The sequence below is a fragment of the Cetorhinus maximus genome, chromosome 7, assembly GCF_964194155.1.
Source record: "Cetorhinus maximus chromosome 7, sCetMax3.hap1.1, whole genome shotgun sequence".
Lineage (NCBI taxonomy): Eukaryota > Metazoa > Chordata > Chondrichthyes > Lamniformes > Cetorhinidae > Cetorhinus > Cetorhinus maximus.
Genome location: NC_135885.1, coordinates 67,492,618 through 67,512,154, shown reverse-complemented (window position 1 = coordinate 67,512,154; position 19,537 = coordinate 67,492,618). Strand labels below are relative to the sequence as shown.

Sequence of the window (19,537 nt, the reverse complement as noted above, 5' to 3'; positions counted from 1 at the left end):
TGGGCATTTGGAAGCATCAGATCAAACACACAATTGGGCATTCTGGAGGGAGAGATTTTAAGATTCAGAATCGCATCCAGATTGGACAATAAGTCTGAGGCTGAACAAGTCAATGCCTTTTTGTACTATATTGGGGCAATTGCTGATGATATAGCAAGACAAAGCATTAATGAAACATCAGACAAATTTAAAGAAGTCTTAAAAGTCTTTGATAGTTAGTTTAATTTATGGAGTAGCAAAGATATTGGAAAAAGCCAAATTTAACAAAAGTGTCCAGAAACTAGTGAGCCAGTGGATGCCTTTATTAATAACCTATATCAACCGGCTGCAAATATGGTAATCTTAAAACTGAGTTGATATGAGACATTGTAGTTGGGGTTACCGATGGCACCCTATCTGACCTACTGCAATCCAAAGAAGACTTTGGAGAAGGCAATACAGTTGGTGAGACAAACAGAGGTCCATAATCAAAATAGAACTATACTCAGAGGAGAAGACAAACCATGGCTCAGAAAACCCCCAATGATGGTACAGCTTATTAAACAAAAGAATTTCTAAGACACTCTCGGGAAGGAGACACCATAAGGAATAAAAGTTCAAGAAAAGACCCATTAAACCATACCAGTGCTCTGGCACCAAAAAGCTCCAATGCCGAATACTTTCATTGTAAGAGGGTTGGACACTTTGGAAAGATGTGCAGAACTAAAAACTCTAGATACACAAAAGGATAACAAAGAATCTTTGCACACAAGGCATTAAGGAAATTGAGGAATCCCAACAACAAAAGGAACAACAGTGTTTCCTAGGTGAGATCAAAGACCCCAGATACATATTCTCGAATGCTGATATTTTTGTCAATGGTCATACCACTAATTTTAAATTGGACACAGGAGCAAGTCTTGTCCTACAACAAAACATGGCTAATAACGCATAGGCTGAGGAAAAAGGAAGCCCAGTCATATGGTCCAAGAGGGAAAAAGCTGCAAGTCATAGGCATGTTGCAAACATCGCTCCAATATGAGAACAAACAGGTACTGGAAACGTTATATGTTATTCACAATCAGGAGATTTCTCTTCTGAGCTGAAACACCTTTGTAGACCTCAACCTCAGGAAGACAACAGAGGATGTCAATCAACAGACAGTCATTGTTCATACCAAACCTGAGCTTCTCAAACTGTCCAAATGCGTTGAAGATTGGGATTTCAGTGCTGATTTTTTGACACTCTTCACAGGGGTCAATAGTCCAGCCCTTTTCGAGGAAGATGTCCAGGAGACAGAGAGTAAATTTGTCATTACCAAAGAGGTGATGAACCAATTGAAACAACGAGCACCTGAGTATGACCAGGATCCTTCATTACTCTGAGTTGCTGAGCAAGTGGAAGATGAAACTCGGGCGATACAATACACTGGTACAAAATCACATTAATCCAATGGTGGATAAAAGTGCATCCAGCAAAAGCAGTAGTGCAGGATGCAAGCTGTCAAACAAGTCCAGAACTGGAGACAGAACTGAACCTGACAATGTCCACTTCTTCCACATTGGAAGACACTGACCTTATGGCTACACCAGGCTTACTGGAATTTGAGGGAAGGCAAGGTGTTGATTAAATGCCTTCCTCACAGCTTCCTGTCCTGCATAAACAATTATTTCCAGAGGCAGTCGTCCAGGACTACCTAACAGTTCATGAACAAGAGGCTAGAAGGAGGTATCACTCTAAAAATAAAGAAAGACGGATCAAAATGTCAAAAGGAACCTGGGTCAACTCAACAGACAAGGTTAGGGAACATAGGAAATACAAAGAGAGGGATGCACTCACAAAATCCAATCATGAGAGAGAAACATCAGATCGAGAGGTATACCAGTAAGGAGAGGAAAAAGAGGATACATCTAGATCCAGGTAAGAGAACCATCCATTATTTGGAAAAACCAGATGTGGAGAGACAAACTGACAATGCACCAGATACTGCAACTCTTAAGAAAGACCAACCAAGTCAAAGGGAGACTACCGATCTTCCAAGTGTGATGAGAACAGCTCTGGGAAAGTCGTGAAACCTCCAGACCGCTTGAATCTATGAAGTCAGAGACATGGGGGAGATGGGGCAGTAAATAAAATATATTTGGACAAAGACTAGGGAGGGATATATAATATTAGAGTGTGTTCAGGGTTGAGAGGATTAATGTATGGGACTGGAGAAACAGTACCGCCCACATGATGATGTAAGAGACAGACAGATAACTAAGAGTTGAGGAGGAGAGAGCTCATGGCTTAGACTCAGTAATACCTGTAGTCTGTAGATCTATATATAATTACATTCATTCAATAAACTAGTTATTTTTCAGACAAATCCATGTCTCCACAATCATTCCTTAGCCAGTCGCAATCAACATACAACGTGGTCTGAGATGGGACCTTACAACACAATTGGTTATCGGTCAAAGGTCTTATGTACCAAGGGCAGATCAAAATAGCCAATTGGAGATAACAAGTAAGACCAGGAGAATTGATCACTTAGTTGATTGCTCATTTCCTGCCAATCCCACTGGAAAATGCCCTGCTCCAGTCACATATCGATTACACTGCGTGATTAATGGGAGATTTTACATTTGGGCTCATACTAATGATGTTTTCATGGGAAGTTATGCATAACTTCACCTTGCCAAAGCTGCCACATTGTCCATTTATGGGCACCTGGGAGTGAGTTAGTTATGAGTTCATCAATTCATAATTGTCACCAAGGTAGTGCGGAGAAAGGTTGGGAGAAATGTCTTTATGCAAAGGATTGGAAACGTTATTAAAATATGGAATACCTTGCCACATGAAAGTAGTTGAGGGTCAGACTAGTGTTTTTTTTTAAAGAGATAAACAGATAAATATTTGAAACAAAGGAAGATACAGGACAACAGGGAAAAAGCAGAGGAATAGCATTCGTTTTGACTTGGCCAAACAAAAAGCTGGCACGGCAACAATAGGATTTTGGTTCTGTAAACTTCTACAGTGCTAAAGTAGGTTCATTAAATATGAATATGCTACCTCTAATCATGTCCACATTATATAATGAATCAAACACACTTTAAGGGTAAATGTGGGCACTTTTAAGACTTTGTGAATGTCTTCAATATTTGGACAGTATAATCTCCAGAGAAGATGATACTTTTTATTTTGTTCTAGAAATGTGAAAATATTTTTGCCAATGGTCATGATTGAATCTGCTTCCACCTCACTCTCAGGCAATGCATTTCAGATCCTAAACACTCGCCACGTAAAAAAGTTTTTCCTTGTGTCACCTTAGTTTCTCGTGCCATTCACCCTAATTGGTGTCCTCTGGTTCTCAACCTTTCTGCTAATGACTGCAGTCTCTCCCTATCTACTCTGTTAAACCCCTCATCATTTTGAACACATATATCAAATGTCCTCTCAACCTTCTCCAAGAACACTTCCAGCTTCATCAATTTGTCTACATAGCCGAGGTTCTTCATCATTCTCGTAACTTTTTTTGTACCCTCTCTAATGCATTCCCATCCTTCCTACCACAAAAACTCCAAAGGGGGCTGAATCAGTGTTTGAGAAAGATTCATCAGAACTTTCTTGCTTTTATACTCTGACTATTTATAAAACCCAGGGTCCCGTACGTCTTATTAACCATTTTCTCAAGCTGCCCTGCCTCCTTCAATGAATTGTGCTTGTGTATCCCCCAGGCCCTTCTGCTTGTGCATCCCCTTTAGAATTGTACCCTTTATTTTATGTTACCCCTCCTCGCCATTCCTACCAAAATGTATCATTTCGCGCTTCTGTGTATTAAATTTAATTTGACATGTGTCCGCCCATTCCATCAGTCTGTCTGTCTTGCTGAAGTCTATCATTATCCTCCTCTCAGTTCACAATTCTTCCAAGTTTTGTGTCATCCACAAATTTTGAAACTGTGCCCTGCAGACCCAAGTCAAGGTTATTAATATGGGTCAAGAAAAGCAGTGGTCCTAATACTGACTTCTGGAGAACCACACTATATACGTTCCTCCTGTCTGAAGAACAACCATTCACCACAACTCTTTCTTTTAATACAATCTCCCCATGCCATGTATATCCTTTGCTTTTGTTCCTTGAACAAATCCTTTCTCAAACATGTGCCTATGTAGTGGCCAGTTTCTGAACCAATACCTACCCCGTTCTGGTTGGTCACCAGAAGGTACAGGACCACATAATGACAAGATCATCCCTTCCAATTTTCAGTTCCCCAATAGAAAGGTGCCACCACTTTACTTGGTACCTAATTTATAGAATATGGCTCAGTGGAAAATCAAACCTCTGATCTCCCATCACATGACATTATGGATCAGAGTTCCATCTTATGTTTTGCACATCAGTTAAGCAGTTTTAATCTGGTTTCAAATACACATTGCCATAATATAAAAAGAGCTGAAAACGCCTTGGAATGTTTTGAACAATGTGTAATGAGAAACCTAACTAGATTAAAGAAGCCGATGATGGAAATGAATAGAAATCATATTGCAATGTGTACCTCCTTAACGGTTCCTGTATCAAATTCATTTCTTAGACCTGGAAGAAGCGTTGGTTCATTCTGCGTAGTGGACGGATGAGTGGAGACCCTGATGTTCTGGAGTACTACAAGAATGATCATTCCAAAAAACCAATCCGTGTGATTGATCTTCATTTCTGTGAACAAGTTGATGCAGGACTAACATTCAAAAAGAAAGAATTTCAAGACAGCTTTGTGTTTGACATCAAGACAATTGACCGTACATTTTATCTGGTGGCAGAGACTGAGGAAGAAATGAACAAGTGGGTCCGATCGATCTGCCAGATCTGTGGATTCAATCAATCTGATGAGAATGCAGGTAACAAAATACACAATATTAAAATCTTTCAATGTAGCACTTTCTAGCTGTATAGCATTGCCTCTGTTTCCCATTTGGCAGTTACGTTTTTGCTTCTTGGTTTTAACACGTCAGGTAGCAACAAATGCACCAGAACAGCAAAATTATTTATTTTTATGAGAGTACAATTATGTTTCCAATAGGTCCTGGACAATTATCGTAATAGTTAATTACAAAGTAAGGTTAATTCTGAGAGGATTTCCATTTCACTTAAAATGCACAAGGAGGATTTAGCAAATGTTATGAACAGAACAACTATGCCAACTGAAAATCTAAAACAGAACACAGTGGAAACACATTGCAGGCTTGAGAAGAAGACAGCATTTTGGGTTGAAACCTCAAATGTATTTTCTCTTATCAGATGCCAATGGGGCAACATTTTCAGTTTTCTTTTCATGAGTAGGGAACTGGGTGACATATTGGGTTAACACACAGCTTGTTCACCTCTGGGATGTGGCTATGAATCCAGACCCCTCACCCAGTTTAAAGGGAGTATGGGAGAACAATTTTAAACGAGCATTGACTGGCTCAGAAGTCTTAAAGTAGAACCAAAAATAACCTCTTTAATTTTCTGAGCTCGAAGCTAAAGCATGCTATTAATAAAGTACAAGGACTTTTGTTCTGCTGCCAATTGCACTTTACCTGACCCTGATGTGACTAACGATTATATGAGGTGAAACAATTGGTTGGGGTTTTTGATTCCAAGCATTGACTTCCTTCACTTTCGTGAAGAAAAAATTCACCCAATCTTTTTTGAACTTCATCAGTGACCTCCACTGGACAAATGCATTAGGGACAATAAGTTAACTAATAATAGAAATGTTGCAATTCAACATTTAGCCCTCTTATGATGCATTTGTGTTGCTGGTTTAATGCAATGGAATTGATAACCACTGCTAATCTAATTGGTTTACACTGGTGCCTCTATAGGCAATGCTGTCAGAAAATGTCTAAGGGACGGACACACCATCCGTGGTTAACGAAAAAAGTTAAAGATAGTATCAAACTTAAAGATAAAGGACATAATTGTGCAAAGACATGTGGCAGGTCAAAAGATTGGACAGAATATAAGGAACAGCAAAGAGTCACTGAAAGACTGATCAGGTGGGAAAAACTTAGAGTATGGGAGAAAGCTAGCCAGAAATATAAAAACCGACAGTGAGTTTTTATAAATATTTAAAAAAGAAAAGAGTTAACAAAGTGAGCCTGGAGAAGTGATAATGGAAAACAAGGAGATGGCAGGTGAATTGAATAGGTATTTTGCATTAGTTTTCTCTATAGAGGATACAAGTAACATCCCAGAAGCAGCTATAAACAGGAAATAGAAGGGAGGGAGGAACTCAGGAAAATCACAGTCACCAGAGAAGCCGTACTGAGTAAACTGTTGGAGCTGTGGGCTGACGAGCCCGGGTCCTGATGGACTTCATCCTAGGGTCTTAAAAGAAGTGTCTAGTGAGGTAGTTGGTGCATTGGTTTTAATTTTCCAAAACGCCCTAGATTCGGAGAAGGTCCCATTAGATTGGAAGATAGCAAATGCAACTTCATTTTTCAAAAAGGGAGGGAGACAGAAAGCGGGAAACTACAGGCCATTTAGCTTAACATCTGTCGTAGGGAAAATGTTAGAAGCTATTATTAAAGAAACTATAGCAGGGCACTTAGTTAAGCTCAAGGTCATCAGCAGAGTCAACATGGTTTTGAGAAAGGCAAATTATGTTTAACCAACTTATTAGAGTTCTTTGAGGAAGTAACATGTGCTGTGGATAAAGGGGAACCAGTCGATGTATCTAGATTTCCAGAAGGCATTTGATAAAGTGCCACATCAAAGGTTATTGTGGAAAATAAAAGCTCATGGTATAGGGAGTAACATATTGGCATGGATAGAAGATTGGCTGGCTAACAGGAAGCAGAGAGTTGGCAAGATGTAACAAGTGGTGTGCCACAGGGATCATTGCTGGGACCTCAACTGTTTACAATTTATATAAATGATTTGGATTAAGGGATGGATGGGATGGTTGCAAAATTTGCTGATGACACAAAGATAGATAGAAAAGTAAGTTGTGAAGAGGACGTAATGAGGCTGCAAAAAGATACAGATAGGTTAAGTGAGTGGGCAAAGATCTGGCAAATGGAGTATAATGTGGGAAAATGTGAAATTGTCCATTTTGGCAGAAAGAATAGAAGAGAAGCATATTATCTGAATGACAAGAGATTGCAGAACTCTGAGGTGCAGAGGGATCTGGGTGTCCTTGTGCATGAATCACAAAAGGCTAGTATGCTAGTACAACAATTAATTAGGAAAGCTAATAAAATGTTATCATTTATTGCGAGGGGAATTGAATACAAAAGTAGGGAGGTTGTGCTTCAGTTGTACAGAGCACTAGTGAGACCACATCTGGAGTACTGTGCACAGTATTGGTCACCTTAATTAAGGAAGGATGTAAATGTATTGGAAGCAGTTCAGAGAAGATTCACCAGACTAATACCTGGAATAGGGGGGTGTCTTATGAGGAAATGTTGGACAGACTAGGCTTCTATCCACTGGAGTTAAGAAGAGTAAGAGGCAACTTGATTGAAACATATAAGATCCTGAGGGACTTTGACATGGTGGATTGGAGAGGATGTTTCCTGTTGTGGGAGAATCTAGAACTAGGGGTCACTGCTTAAAAATAAGGGATCATCCATTTAAAACAAAGATGAGGAGAATTTTTTTCACTCAGAGGATCGTGAGTTTTTGGAACTCTCTTCCTGAAAAGGTGGTGGAAGCAGAGTATTTGAATATTTTTAAGGCAGAGGTGGATAAATTCTTGGTAAGCAAGGGGGTAATAGGTTATTTGGGGATGCAGTTTTCTGGTTACTATCAGATCAGTCACGATCTTATTAAATGGCGGAGCAGGCATCAGGGGCTGAATGGCCTACTCCTGCTCCTTGTCGTATGTTTGTATATCTCTGATTACAAAAATACCATGAGCAATTTTATATTCAGAGCAATGATTTTTGGTTCCCAACTGAAGTCCTCATGCCCACCATCCCCCCCAAGCCATCAAGTTGTTTTTCAGCTGCTGGCATAAGAGAATCATCCTTAGCCATTGGAGAAAGTACTGACAGTACTGACAAAAGCTAGCTGAATGGAGACATTAGAAATGCAGATACTTACATGTTTTTCCATTGCTGTAGAAACTACCCAATTATACAAATAATAACAATGACTTGCATTTGTATAAAAGCAAAATACGGTGGATGCTGGAAATTCAAAATAAAAACAGAAAACTCAGCAGGTCTGGCAGCATCTGTGGAGCAAAAAATAGAGTTAATGTTTCAAGTCAATTTCCATTATGTACCACCTTTAATGAAGTATAATATCACAGAGCACTTCACAGGCTCATTACCAAATAAAACTTGACACCAGTTCACATAAGCAGATATAGGGAAAGATGACAAAAAGCTTGATCATAGAGTTAGGTTTTAAGGAGGAGAGAGAAGTGGACAGGTGGAGAGGGTTAGGGAGGGGATTTTAGAAGTTTGGTCCTAGGCAGCTAAAAGCACGGCTGCTGACCATAAATGGGGTGAAAGCTAATCAGGGATGCACAAAAGGCTAGAAATGGAGGAATGCAGAGTTCTTGGAGTTTAGTGGGTCTGGAGGAAATTACAGAGATAGGGAGCAGCTAGGCTGTGGAAGGGTTGGAACACAAGGATGAGAACTGAAATTCAAAGCATTGCTGAACCAGGAGCCAATGTCGATCAGTGAGCAGGAAGGTAAATGGGACTTGGTACGAGTTAGAATATAGACAGCGCCAATTTGGATGAGCTCTAGTTTATGGAGGGAGAAAGATGGGAGGTTGGCCAGCAGGAGATTGGAGTAGTCAATGTATATTCAATAAATATATATCTATTTATTAAATGGATTGATGACGTTTCTTGACGCAGTGCTGGAATATAAATTCTGCAGTAAACATTAATAAGCCAGTTATTTTTACTCCTCAATCAACAATGTAGCCCAAGGACTGCAGTCGTATATATTATTAGAACTCATGGGATTGTAGTAATATACTAGCATGGATTGAGGGTTGGTTAATGGACAGAAAACAGTAGGAATAAATAGAACAGTTTGAGTTAGCAGGGCTACCACTAGAAAGATTAGTTGGGCTTCCTATTTACAATATATATCAATGACTTTGAAGAGGGGACTGACTAACATATCCAGTTATTCGGACTATATAAAGTTAGGTGGGAAAGTAAGCGGTGAGGAGGATGCAAAGAGGCTGCAGATGTTGGGTGAATTGGCCAGCGCATGGTAGATGGAATATAATGTGCCGAAGTGTGGAATTATCCACTTTGTAGTGAAATTTAAAAAGCAGCATATGTTTTATGAATGGTGACAGAGAGATCTGGGTGTCCTTGTACATGAATCACAGAAAGTTCACATGCAGGCACAACAAGTAAGTAGGAAGGTAAATGATATGGTGGCTTTTGTTTCCAAGAGATTAGACGAGAGTAGAAGAATAAACAAGTCTTGTTATAATTGTACAGGGCATTGGTGAAGTCACACCTGGAGTACTATGTACATTTTTGGCCTTGCTACCTAAGGAAGGACATACTTGCCCCAGAGGGAGTGCATAAAAGTTCAGTAGACTGGTTCCTGGGATGAAGGGATTGCCCTGTGATGAGAGATTGTGTAGACTAGGCCTATATTCTGTGGGTTTAGAAGAATGAGAGGTAATCTAATGGAAACATAAAATTCTTAAGGGGCTTGATGGGATAGATGCTGAGAAAATGCTGGGTAATCTAGAACACAGGGTCAATCTCAGAATAAAGAGTCAGGTAGTTAGGATTGACATAAGGAGAAATACCTTCACTGAAAAGGTTGTGAATCATTAGAATTCTGTACCTCAGAGAGTTGTGGATGCTCAGTCATTGAGTGTACTCAAGATAGAGTTGGATAAACCTGGGTACTAAAGGAATGAAGAGATAATGGAGATAGTGCAAGAAGATGGATTTAAATTCAATGATCAGCCATGGTGTTAGTGAATGGCAGAACAAACTCAAAGGGTCAAATGACCTAGTCCAGCTCCTATTTATGTTCCATTCAATTTTGGGGCGATAAATTGTATACCTGTGTTTGGAATTTCTTTATTCACTTCCTTAAATATTGCACACACATTAGGAGCAATCTATGAAAAGTAAATATAAATTTTAAAAATGAAAAAAATGAAAATTATGCATATCAAATGTTTATTCCTGCATCATATGTTGATGAAATCTTTGGGAGTGTAGAGTACTTAAAGTCCAGGTTTGGTTCAAAATCCATTATTTATCAAGCCCTGTTTAATTGGCTGTACCTGACACCAGCTCATCTCCTAGCAACTGGAGAATTTGGCAATACTGAATGGAAAAACAATAAATCAGATAAAAGTCACCACAAAATATATCTTCCTCAGCTATAAACTACTCCATGTATCATATTTATTCCATGAGCAAAATAATGTGCCCACTATAGAAATATAGAAACATTGAAAATAGGAGCATGAGTAGGTCATTCAACCCTTCGAGCCTGCTTTGCTGTTCAATATGATCATGGCTGATCCTCTATCTCAACGCCACACTCCCGCTCTCTCCCCATACCCCTTGATGCCTTTAGAGTCCCAAAATCTATCTATTTCCTTCTTAAATATATTCAGTGACTTGGCCTCCACAGCCTTCTGTAGTCAAGAATTCAATAAGTTCACCACCCTCTGAGTGAAGAAGTTTCTCCTCATCTCAGTCCTAAAAGATCTGCCCCATATCCTGAGACTGTGACCCCTTGTTTAGACCCCTCAGCCAGAGAAAATATCATCCCTGCATCCAGTCTGTCTATCCCTGTCAGAATTTTATATGTTTCAATGAGACCCCCTCTCATTCTTCTAAACTCCAGTGAATACATGCCTAGTTGGCCCGATATCTCATATGACAATACTGCCATCCCAGAAATCAGTCTGGTGAACCTTCCCTGCATTCCCTCAATGGCAAGTATATCCTTTCCTAGGTAAGGAGACCAAAGCTGCACTACTCCAGGTGTGGCCTCACCAAGACCCTGTGCAGCTGCAGTAAGACATCCTTGCTCCTGTACTCAAATCCTCTCTCATTGAAGGCCGGCATACCATTTGCCTCCTTAACTGCTTGCTGCACCTGCATGCTTGCTTTCAGTGATTGGTGTACAAGGACACCCAAGGTCCCTTTGTACATCAACATTTCCCAATCTATTGCCATTTAAATAATACTCAGTCATTCTAGTTTTTCCTACCAAAGTGAATAACTTCACGCTTATCCATGCTATACTGCATCTGCCCACACACTCAACTGGTCTAAATCACCTTGAAGCCTCTTAACACCCACCTCATCACTCACATTCCCACCAAGTTTCATGTCGTCAGCAAACTTGGAAATATTATATTTGGTTCTCTCATCCAAATCATTGATATATATTGTGAATAGCTGGGGCCCAAGCACTGAACCCTGTGGTACCCCATCAGCCTGGCACTCCGAAAAAGACCCATTTATTCTTACTCTCTGTTTCTTGTCTGCTAACCAATTCTAAATCCATGCCAATATATTACCCCCAATCCCATGTGCTTTAATTTTACACACTAACCTCTTATGTGGGGCTTTATCAAAGGCTTTCTGAAAATCCAAATACACCACATCCACTGGTTCTCCCTTATCTATCTGCTAGTTACGTCCTCAAAAAAACCCCAGTAGGTTTGTCAAACATGATTTCCCTTCCATAAATCCATGTTGACTTTGTCTAATCCCACTGATATGTTCTAAGTGTCCTGTTATCACATCCTTTATAACAGACTCTAGCATTTTCCATACTACTGATGTTAGGCTAACCAGTCTGCAATTCATTGTTTTCTCCCTCCCTTTTTTAAATAGTGGGGTTACAATTTCCACCCTCCAATCTGCCTGGACTGTTCCAAGATTCTACAGAATTTTGGAAGATGACAATACTGCATCCACTATTTCCATGGCCACTTCCTTTAGTACCCTGGGATATAGATAATTGGGCCCTGGGGATTTATTGGCTCAGTCCCGTTAGTTTCTCCAGCACCATTGTTTTAGTAATAATTTTCTTCAATTCCTCCTCCTCACTAGACCTTTGGTTCCCTAGTATTTCTGGGAAGTCACTTGTGTCTTCCTCCGTGAAGACATAACTAAAGTAGGTCTTTAATTGCTGTGGCATTTCCTTGTTCTCTATTATAAATTCTCCGTTTCAGACTGTAAGGGACCTACATTTGTCTTCACTAATCAATTTCTTTTTACATACTTATAGAAGCTTTTACAGTCCGCTTTTATGTTCCTTGCAAGTTTACACTCATACTCTATTTTTCCCTCTTAATCAATCTCTTGGCCCTCCTTTGCTGAATTCTAATCTGCTCCCAATCCTCAGGCTTGCGACTTTTTCCAGCAACTTTATTTGACTCCTCTTTTGATATAATATTATCCTTAATTTCTTTTGTTAGCCATTGTTGGGCCTGTTGTGTTTTTGTGCCAGAAGGAATGTATAACTGTTGCAATGCATACATTCATACTTTAAGTATTAGTCATTGTCCATCCACCTTTATGGATGGCTTTAATGCCTTTAATGAAGTTCTCCAAGCTATCTTAGCCAACTCACGTCTCATACCTTCATATTGGTAAGATTTAGGAACCTAGTTTCAGATCGGGCTACTTCACTTTACGTCCTAATGAAGAATTCTATCATGTTATGGTCACTGTTCCCTAAAGGACCCCACACAACAAGATTGTTAATTAAACCCTTCTCATTGCACAATACCAAACCTAGGATAGCCTGTTCCCTAGATGGTTCCTCAACATACTGGTCTAAAAAAACCATCTCATACACACTAAAGGAATTCCATCTGCCATAGTATTATTGCTAATTTGATTTCCCAGTCTATATGTAGATTAAAGTCACCCATGATTACTGTAGCACCCTTGTTACATGCATCTCTAATTTCCTGTTTAATGCCATCCCCTACCTTAGCACTACTGTTTGGAGGTCTATAGACCACTTCCACTAATGTTTTCTGCCCCTTTTTGCTTCTTAGCTCCACCCAGACTGATTGTATATCTAGATTTTCTGAGCCAACATCCTCTCTCACTATTGCACTGATTTCATCCTTAACTAACAATGCCACGCCACCTCCATTTCCTTTTTGCCTGTCCGCCCTAAATATCGAGTACACTTGGATATTCAGTTCCCAGCCTTGGTTACCCTGCAGCTATGTCACCGTAATCGCAATCATATCGCACTCGTTTACAATCATTTGCACTGTTAATTCGTCTACCTTATTGCAAATGCTCAGTGCATTCAAATACAATGCCTTTAGATAAAGGCAAAATACTGCGGATACTGGAAATGACAAAAAATGCTGGAAAAACTCAGCAAGCCTGACAGCATCTGTGGAGAGAAAGACAGAGTTAACGTTTCGAGTCCGTATGACTCAGAGCTCTGAAGAAGAGTCATACGGACTCGAAACATTAACTTTATCTTTCTCTCCACAGATGCTGTCAGACAGTGCCTTTAGACATGTCTTTTTAATATTTTTACAAATTTTCTTTGTACTGTGGCCCTGTTTGCTGCTAACTCTTGTTTCCTCTCCTTCCACTTTTGCTTTCTACTTTTCTGTCTTTCATTCCTAATTTTGTTTCCCTTTCTTGTGTCTCCTTGCTCAGGTTCCCATTCCCCTGCCACTCTAGTTTGAACCAACCCTCACAGTACTAGAGAATACCCCTGTGAGGATATTGGTCCCAGTCCTGCTGGGGTGCAAGCCGTCCAGCTTATACAGGTCCCATCTTCCCCAGAATCAGTCCCAATGCCTCAGGAATCTAAATCCCCCCCTCCTGCAGCATCTCTCCAGCCACGAATTCATCTGGTCTATTCTTCTATCCCTGATCTCGCTAGCACGTGGCACTGGAAGTGAACCTGAGATTACTACCTTTGAGGTCTTGCTTTTGAATTTATTTCTTAGCTCCCTATATTCTGCTTTCAGGATCTCATCCCTCTTTTTACCTATGTTGTTAATACTGATATGGACCACAACCTCTGGCAGTTCATCCTCCCCCTTCAGAATGTCCTGCAGCCACTCAGTGACATCCTTGATCCTGGCACCAGGGAGGCAACATACCATCCAGTCATCCTGGTGTCACGTTTGCGGCCACAGAAATATCTATCTGTTCCCCTTACAATAGAATCCCCTATCGCTATTGCTATCCCACTCTTCACTCCCCCACATCTAAGCCACTCGTGGTGCCACCAACCTGGCTCTTGCTGCATCCCCTAGCAGAATCCAAAACGGAAAATCTGTTGGAGAGGGAGATGGATGCAGGCGACTCCTGCACTAACTGCCTAGTACTTTCAGAAGGTAGGCTTGTGGAATAAATGAAATGCATGGAAGGATTCCTAGTCATCCAATGATTGATTACATTTTTGTGTTAAAATCATTAAGAGTGAGCATTATAATTAGTAGCTATGACTGTTCCACTTGGCTGATTACAGTGTTGTGATATTGTGACCTGTGAAAACTATCCTGCCGTAATATTGGTCTCTGCTTTGTGTGAGTTAAAGAATTCCGTGATGAACAAGAACACTTTGAAAGAGAGAATTTTGTGAATCTATGTACATATATAAATGTGATTTTACAATACATGAAATGTTGTGCGCTCCTAAGAAACTGACATTGGCTAATAAATTTTGGAATTGATTTGAGCAGTGCAAGTCATGATGTTATAAAAAGTAGTTATTCTTAATGAGGCAAGTCCAAATCAGGCAACGAAGAAATGAATTGCACAGTATGTTCAGTTCCAGCCTATAGCCTGAATTTCATGCCCCTCACAAGCTGGTTTTTAGGTCATGGAGGTGAGCATGAAATTGAACGAACGGGATTCCCTTTAGGTTCGCACCCACCCCAACCTTGAAGCAATTTTATGCTGGGTTGGGCAGGCCTCAGACACGAAGCCTGCTCTTGTTCCAATTGAGGTCCTTAATTGGCCACTTATTGCCTTAATTTTTAGGCTAGTGAGAGGGCTTACATGGTGTGGGGAGGACTGAAAAAGAACGGACTTAGATCTCGGGTGGAAAGGGGATGAGGGGGGCTTCATCAAAAGCCCCTTTCTGACTGTGTGTGACCCCCCCCCCTCACTTAGGTCTAGTAGCCACTGGACCTCCCTCCCTCCCTCCCTCCATCCCTGGCCTCTCCTGCAACACCCCAGTCGCTCCTTGTGCACACCCCGCCATGGCCTTTCCTACCCTCTCTGCCCTGGGGCCCCATAAACTTACCTTGCCTTCTGCTCCCGGGACTTAGGCTCAAGCATGTTGGTGCACTCCCTCTTCAGTCCACTGCAGCTCTTGTCGCTGCAGGGACTGGGGAGCTGGGGGCCAATTAGATTGGCCAGCAGCTCTCTAAGGTGGGGTTTCCTCCCAAGTGAGGGGTGGAAATCCCGCCAGCAGCCAATTTCATTTGAGTGTGAAATGGCAGCATGGCACTTGGAGTCGACGGGGATGTGTTCCCTGCCGACTCTTTGGATGGCAGGAAGGGAGACCCTGGCATCCAAGAAATTCAGACCCATGTCTAGTTACCTGATTTTAATCCAAATGTAGACCCCCCATACTCCACAATTTTAAAGATCCAATCCGCTGGGACCTTTCCAGAATCTTGGGACCTTTGGAAGATCACAATCAACGCATCTATTATCTCAACAGCCACTACTTTTAAGACCCGAGGTTGAAAGCCATCAAGTCCAGGGAACTTGTCAGCCTTTAGTTTTAATAGTTTTCCTAATGTCATTTCCCTGGGGATTGTGATTGTTTTAAATTCTACCCTCCCTTTTACCTCTTGATTTTCAAGTATTCTTGGGATTTTTTTGTGCCTTCTACAGTGAAGAAAGATGCAAAATACCTGTTCAAAGCTTCTTCCATTTCCTTTTTTCCCAATACTAATTCTCCAGTCTCATTGTCTAAAGGACCAACACTCATTTTAGTTGCTCTTTTTCTTTTTAAATATTTATAGAAACTCTTACTATCTGTTTTTCTATTTCTAGCTCACTTTCTCTCTAATTTCTCCCTCATTTTTCTGTCATTTTTTGTTGATTTCTAAAGTCTGTCCAACCTTCTGACCTACCATTAATATTTGCAGTGATGTATGCTTTTTTTCCTTTCAATTTGATGCTATCTTTAACTTCTTTAGTTAGCCACGGATGACGCGTACTTCTCCTAGGGCAGTATTCTACATTCCCCTGCCAGTGGGTTTACTGGCAGGGGTGGCCATAGAATTTTTCCCACTGGGCTCTCATCCTCCCTAACCTCTCCGCCATTTTATGGTGGGACAGGCGAAGCCTACCCAGAACAAAAAAAACAGTAAAAACTGTGAAATATGAGTACTGGTCCGAACTGTTTTCTCCTTCTGGGTAGGCCGGCACCCAGCTCTTGCCCCAGTTGAGGCCCTTAAGTGGCCAGTTAATGAATACTTAAGGGCTGTTTCCCACTCGGCCTCAATTTTCAGGCTGGCGGGAGGAGTTCAGGGGCAGGGGGGAAACCTGAAAAATGACCATGCTCAGGCCTCAGGCAGGAAGAGGAGTGGGGTACCTCCATCAACAGCTTCCTTTCAACATCAGGCACCACCGTCCTCAAACACTGCCAAAAGGTCTGGCCCTTGCAGCTGCTCCCTCCCACCCTGGCCTCTCCTCCAATTTCCCCATCCCTCCTCTGCCCACAACCCGGTCTCATCTTCCCTCCCTGGCCGAAAAGCCCCTGGACTTTGACTCTGGGACTGCTTGCACCAGTCCTGTCCACTGCAGCTTCTGGTGCTGCTGGGACTAGAGCTGCGAGCCAAACAGATTGGCTGGCAACTCTGAGGTGGGACTTTCTCCCATTGATTCATTTCCCGCTGACTCCTCGGGTGACAAGAAGGGAAACCCCGCCATCTAAAAAATTCTGGCACTAGAGTATTTCTTTCTCACTGGAATATATATTGACTGAGAGCTAAGGAATATCTCCTTAAATGCCTGATACTGATTCTCTACTGTCCTATCGTTTAACCATTTTTCCCAGTTCACTTTAGCTAACTCTGTTCTCATACCTTTGTAATTGTCTTTATTTAAGTTCAAGTTGCTAGTCTTAGACCCACACTTCTCACATTTCTCTCCCACAAACTGAATGTAAAATTCAAACATGTTATGATCACTTTTACCTGGAAGCTCCTTTACTATAATGTCATTAATTAAACTTGCCTCATTGCATGCTACCAAGTCTAGAATAGCCTACTCTCTGGTTGCCCCTGGAATATGTTCCTCTAAGAAATTTTCCCGAAAACACTCTATGAACTCATCTTCCAGGCTACCTTTGCCAATCTGATTCGTCCAACCCATGTGCAGTTTAAAATCACCCATGATTATTGCCATACCTTTCTTACAAGTCCCCATTATTTTTTCCTGTATACCCTGTCCTTCTGTTTAGTTGCTGTTAGGGGGCCTATAAATGACTCCCATAAGTGACTTCTTATCTTTGTTATTTCTCAACTCTACCCAAACTGATTCTACATCCTCAAAGTGGCTTCCCACTGGGCAACCAAAATACCCAAGAAATTTCAGTTGGCTGCAAATGATGAGTATAGGATTCCAATTTTCATTTTAGGGCAAAAGTGGACAGAAGATATGCTATTCTGTGCTAAAATTATATTTGGTATTCTATGTATATGTTCCCCTTAGCTGCACCATAAATAACCTGTGCTGCTGCTGCACCGTGTCCCTCAAGTCCAACTTGTCCCTTTCTCGACTGATCCAGCTTCAAGACAGACCAGTATCGTGCAGGCCCAGAGCCAGTGGGCTTCCCCAGGGCCCTGTTTTCCACCCAGAGCTTGTAGGAGCATAGTAATGAGGCCGATTGACTTTAACAGTCAGCCATCCTATAGTCAAAAACTAGTCCAATCTCAATACAGTCACTCTTCAAGGGTAGAAAACAAACTAAAAAAAAAGTTAACATCAGATTAGAAAACTCAATTGATGACCTATGTAAACAGGGTTTAATGAAAATTATGTTCAAATGTCAAGCTATTCATCTAGAAACGGTGTTGCCTATAAATTCTAACATAATTTGTGGGGCAAATCTTTGGAATGGTTTTTAACAACCTAATGGATAAACACTTGGGGAAATGTAAAATGTTAAAGGACAATTCAGTATCATTGAGAGAGTCCAGAGACCAGGGTTAAAAGTTAATCCATGCATCTGGAATTTGTTCTTCAAAGAGTTTGGTTTCTTTGCTTTGGAAAAGAAACTTGAGGTGACCATAATTTTCAAAATGAAAGTTTGAAGAACATCAGTTCATGCCAAAGTTCAAAAACCAGGAAACCTTAGCTGAAATTTAGGATATTAGGAATACACAGGAATGTCATACAGAACTTCTGCAAATAGTAACAACTTTATAGAAAATATCTCCAGGTCAAGCCATTGCAGTGAACAAAGCGACTTTGATAAAAACAGAAAATTCTCAAAATTCAGCAGGTCTGGCAGCATCTGTGGAGAGAGAAATAGAGTTAACGTTTCAAGTGCAATATGACTCTTCTTCAGAAGGCAACTAGATGTGTTCCTGGAGAGAGAGAAAGGATTGAGGGCTATGACATCACGATGTCCATGGAGGAGGGTTTGGGTGGTACAAGGATTGAGATAAGGTTGTTGGGGGTTTTTTTCTTTTTCTGTTTCTAAAATCTTGGATTCCATTTACTTATTTCCATTCTGCTTTTACTTACAATTGCATTTGTTAAAAAAGCTGTTTTAAAATAAGTGCACGCTGTTTCTGTTATTTAGCCTCCCACATGTTAAGGCATCAGCCCTGGAGAGGTTGGCACTGCAGGCACCTTTACTACAGCTCTCATCTGTTCAAAGAGCAATGGCTCATTTCCTCTGGGGAAAATAGCCTCCACAGCTGACTATTTAACACTCAAAACATTAGACACCCTTGTATAAACAGTATTCTGTTCCAGATTATTCAATAGTATGTTTTTTGTTTTTTCAATTATTGAATTGTCCAATAAAAACATCGTAGACATAAAGCAAGGGACAAATACCATTCCTGATGATAGATAAAGAATTAGTGTAAGGCACACAGTAAAGCTTAGTTAACAAAGCCTGGGTGTGAGATTTTCAGCGATGAGCTATAGAGCTGACAGCAGTGAAAGAATCAAAAGAATTGCCAAGAAATAATATCACAGTCAAAGCAGATGGTTAATTACAGTTCCTTTCATTAGATTCCAACAAATGCCAGGGAGTTGCTAAGTTTATCCAGTAACATCCAAAACATTTGAGATGGAAAATTTGGCAATGTAGCACTGATAGTTCCGGTGCTACAAGAGCCGTTGTGCCTCCAAGATAGTGTCCGCGCTGCACACACACACTTCCAACACAGCTTACGTCGGGCACCACCTTGATGAAGGTGTCAGGAGCACGCATTGGAATTATGGAGAGCAGGCAGATCATGTCAATACCCTGTCAATGGGTATTGCTGATTTGATATCAATGCTGCCATTTTCAACCTCACGACTACAGCTAAGCATGCAGTGCCCGTATCTGAGCTAATGACGGTGAATGTGAGATCGAGCGGCGTTGTTTCATC

At 40.9% G+C, this 19,537-nt stretch overlaps 1 protein-coding gene across 6 annotated transcripts in view; it reads left to right on the top strand.

The window, feature by feature from the left end:
* The window catches only part of gab2 (GRB2-associated binding protein 2), a 354,556-nt gene that overhangs the window by 217,522 nt on the left and 117,497 nt on the right, over positions 1-19,537 (top strand). For all 6 annotated transcript variants that reach the window (XM_078545684.1, XM_078545682.1, XM_078545681.1 and 3 more), the window contains one exon: positions 4,556-4,856. In XM_078545684.1, coding sequence (XP_078401810.1) covers positions 4,556-4,856 — 301 coding nt within the window. The remainder of the gene's footprint in view (positions 1-4,555; positions 4,857-19,537) is intronic.